This window comes from Bison bison, unplaced genomic scaffold (assembly GCF_000754665.1).
Source record: "Bison bison bison isolate TAMUID 2011002044 unplaced genomic scaffold, Bison_UMD1.0 scf7180017864527, whole genome shotgun sequence".
Classification (NCBI taxonomy): Eukaryota; Metazoa; Chordata; class Mammalia; order Artiodactyla; family Bovidae; genus Bison; species Bison bison.
In genome coordinates, this window is record NW_011495078.1 from 14,673,886 (window position 1) to 14,677,327 (window position 3,442).

At 44.4% G+C, this 3,442-nt stretch overlaps 1 protein-coding gene across 1 annotated transcript in view; it reads left to right on the forward strand.

The window, feature by feature from the left end:
* Positions 1 to 3,442, forward strand: part of LOC104982227 (multidrug resistance-associated protein 4-like) — a 201,824-nt gene that overhangs the window by 82,079 nt on the left and 116,303 nt on the right. The window contains exon 14 of the mRNA XM_010831562.1: positions 1,992 to 2,008. Coding sequence (XP_010829864.1) covers positions 1,992 to 2,008 — 17 coding nt within the window. The remainder of the gene's footprint in view (positions 1 to 1,991; positions 2,009 to 3,442) is intronic.

Here is a 3,442-nt window from a genome sequence, read left to right on the forward strand (position 1 = left end):
GGCCCTGCCTTCATGGGACTCCTGTTCTTATGGGGATGGATGTGACAAGGAGGGTGACATACTGGCTGTATCCTTGAGGAGCTGGTGCCTCATGGGGTCTGGATGACATGAAGGTGGGGGCCATGCAACACCTGGGGGAGGGAGTCTGAGGCAGGGTGTCCTAAGGAAGGAGCTGACCTGGCAGGTTAGAGGAACAGCGGGACAGTGTGTGTATCTGAGGACAGTGAGCAGGGGAGCGTGGAGGGAGCTGGTCTCTGAGCAGTGGGCAGCGAGCCTGGAAGTGGGATGGAAGCCTTGGATGGTCCAGAGCAGAAGAGCGATGTGGCCTGATGTTGGAGTTAAGAGATTCCTCTGATGGTCACTGGAGGGGCGACAGCAGAAGCAGTTAGAAGTCTTAGTAAAGCTGAGGAGACAGAAGTGTGGACTCAGGATAGTGTATCAGTTTCGAGAGCTGCTGTAACAAAGCACTGCAAACTCGGTGACTTAAAACAACAGAAGTTTATCGTCTCATCTCCCTGTTCTGGAGGCTATAGATCCCAGATCCAGGTGCTGGCAGGGCCATGCTCTCTCTGAAGGCTCCAGGGGAGAATCCTTCCTTCCAGCTGGTGGTGTTCATGGATCTTCCTTATGTTCCTTGGCTTCCAGCTGTAGCACTGTGGTCTCTGCCTCTGATGTCACATGGCCATTGTCCCCGTGTCTGAGTCTCTTCTCATAAGAATATCAGTCACATAGGATTTAAGGTCACCCTGTTCCAGTGTGGCCTCATCTTAACTTCATTACATCTACAAAGACACTGAATGCAAATAAGATCATGCTCACAGGCATCATGTTTAGGGCTTGAACTTACTTTCTGGGGGGCTACCAATCAACCCCAACTCCTAGCATGGCTGGGGATGGGGTGGAGATTAGTGAGAATATTTCAGGCTTACTGGTTGTTTGATGCTTCAGACCTTGGCTTCTTTGTCTCTGGGCCTCAGCACCTCCGTCATTAACCCTTGCCTGTTCCACAGGCCTTTGGTCAGTCAGTTTAGTTGCTCAGTTGTGTCTGACTCTTTGCGACCCCATGGACTACAGCACGCCAGGCCTCCCTGTCCATTGCTAACTCCGAGAGTCTACTCAAAGTCATTGAGTCAGTGATGCCATCCAACCATTTCATCCTCTGTCATTCCCTTCTCATCCTGCCTTCAATCTTTTCCAGCATCAGGGTCTTTTCAAATGAGTCAGCTCTTCACATTAGGTGGCCAAAGTATTGGAGTTTCTGCTTCAGCATCAGTCCTTTCAATGAATATTCAGGACTGATCTCCTCTAGGATTGAGTGGTTTGATTTCCTTGCAGTCCAAGAGTGTTCTCCAACACCACAGTTCAAAACCATCAATTTTTTGGTGCTCACATCCATACATGACCACTGGAAAAATCATAGCTTTGACTAGTTGGAACTTTGTTGGCAAAGTAATGTCTCTGCTTTTTAATATGCTGTCTAGGTTGGTCAGATCCCTCATTTATCAAATGAACTTCTGTCCTAAGAAAGATTATTAAATGCAGAACCTCTGTCTCTCTAGAAGCAATATCTCATGTCAACTGTTAACCGCTCTTTCAGGAATGGGGAGTTCAGGTTTCTCAGATTTGATAGCAGTTAATTTCATGTTGGAAGAGGGTGATACTAGTGTGTAAAACCCCAACGATGACAATATTATGAGCACAGGATCAGTGGGAGACAGAGTAACCTATTTAGTTTGTCCCTAGATCTTTTAGGGTCCCTTATTGCTTCTTTTGAGGACACTACCCTCAATTTTAGTGCTATTAGAACAACTATTTGTCCACTCGTGAGCACCCCTGGATGAGTTGGGGTCCATCCTTACTCTTTGTCTGGTTCATCTCTAACAGCAGAAAGGGAATGGTTGCCCTCTCAACCTCTCAGAGTTGTCTGTGCTTGGCTGCTCAGTGAAATTCCTATCCTTGGACCAATACTTGTTTCCTTGTGCGTCTTATAGGTACTATGTAGAAAAAGGTAATTTCATTAAATAAAGTCTTTGAATTTTGCTTCCCAAGTGGAACAAGGCACAGTATACCCTGAATAGTTTTCTAATTCTGTAGTATAGACAGTACCCAAATGCTTCATTGAGTTTCGCACAATGGATCACCTTAGGAGATAGGGTGAGAGAGGTCCCAGCTAGGGTCCTGGGGCACCTTCTTCCATCTGACCTGCCTTAACCAGAGATGCTCTCCTCTGTTTAGTTTTGCATCCTGTGATTTTTCCCTATATTTTGTTTGACATTGAGTGAATGAGCTGAGCCATATTTCGTGGGGTCAGAATATAGTGAAGATATTTGCACATTATTTTATAGGATTTTGTAAGAGAGGGATGAAGATGAGATGGTTGGATGGCATCACTGACTCAATAGACATGAGTTTGAGCTAACTCAGGGAGATAGTGAAGAACAGGGAAGCCTGGTGTACTGCAGTCTGTGGGGTCACAAAGAGTTGGACATGACTGAGAAACGGAACAACAACAAAAGGAGGGAAACTGCAATGATGTGTCACATGTGTTCAAAGAAAATGATTAGATTGACTGTAGCTTAAACAGTTGCCTGAATAGAGGATACCTGGTTGACTGCTTGTGACTGGTTGTTCTTATGTTTTTATTTTTTAATTTTTTTGTTAGATCTGAGTGCATTGGTTCTTAGTTATTGGTTTGCTGGCATGGGAGGTCAAGGATTTAGAGACACCTCAGTCTCAATGCCTCTTTGTTTAAATACTATGGCAGGTAGAATATTGAATTTTCAGCTGGGAACTTCCTGCATTTGTGGGGAAGTGGTAAAGACCATGAAGATAAAGCTCATAGGTACTCTGTCTAGGGCTGGTTCCTACATGTCTTTCTTCCAGTGGAGCACATGATACTATAACAATGGTCTATGAAGATTTGATGACAGACCATTACCTCTGGAGATGTGCTTGTTGCCACATCTGGGTCAGCCTTTTTTAAGTTTCTTTCCTGGAATATCTTCCCCAATTAACTGTTTACTTGCATTTTAACATGATGCTTCTCTCAATTTCCATGTTGTCCAAAAACACTGTACTGATACTTCTACCCACATCAGTAGTTTTAGCATCCATGAGTTCCCATGGTAGTTATGTCAATGGCCTCCATTTTTAAAACATGAACATACATTTCTTTCATATCCCCCAGCACCTAGCGTAGGGTTTGACAGTGAATACCATGCTCATTTTGCTCTTTGGAAGAAAAGCTATGACCAACCTAGACAGCATATTAAAAAGCAGAGACATTACTTTGCCAACAAAGGTCCAACTAGTCAAAGCTATGAATTTTCCAGTAGTCATGTATGGATATGAGAGTTGGACCATAAGGAAAGCTGAGCATTGAAGAATTGATGCTTTTGAACTGTGGTGTTGGAGAAGAACCTTGAGAGTCCCTTGGACTGCA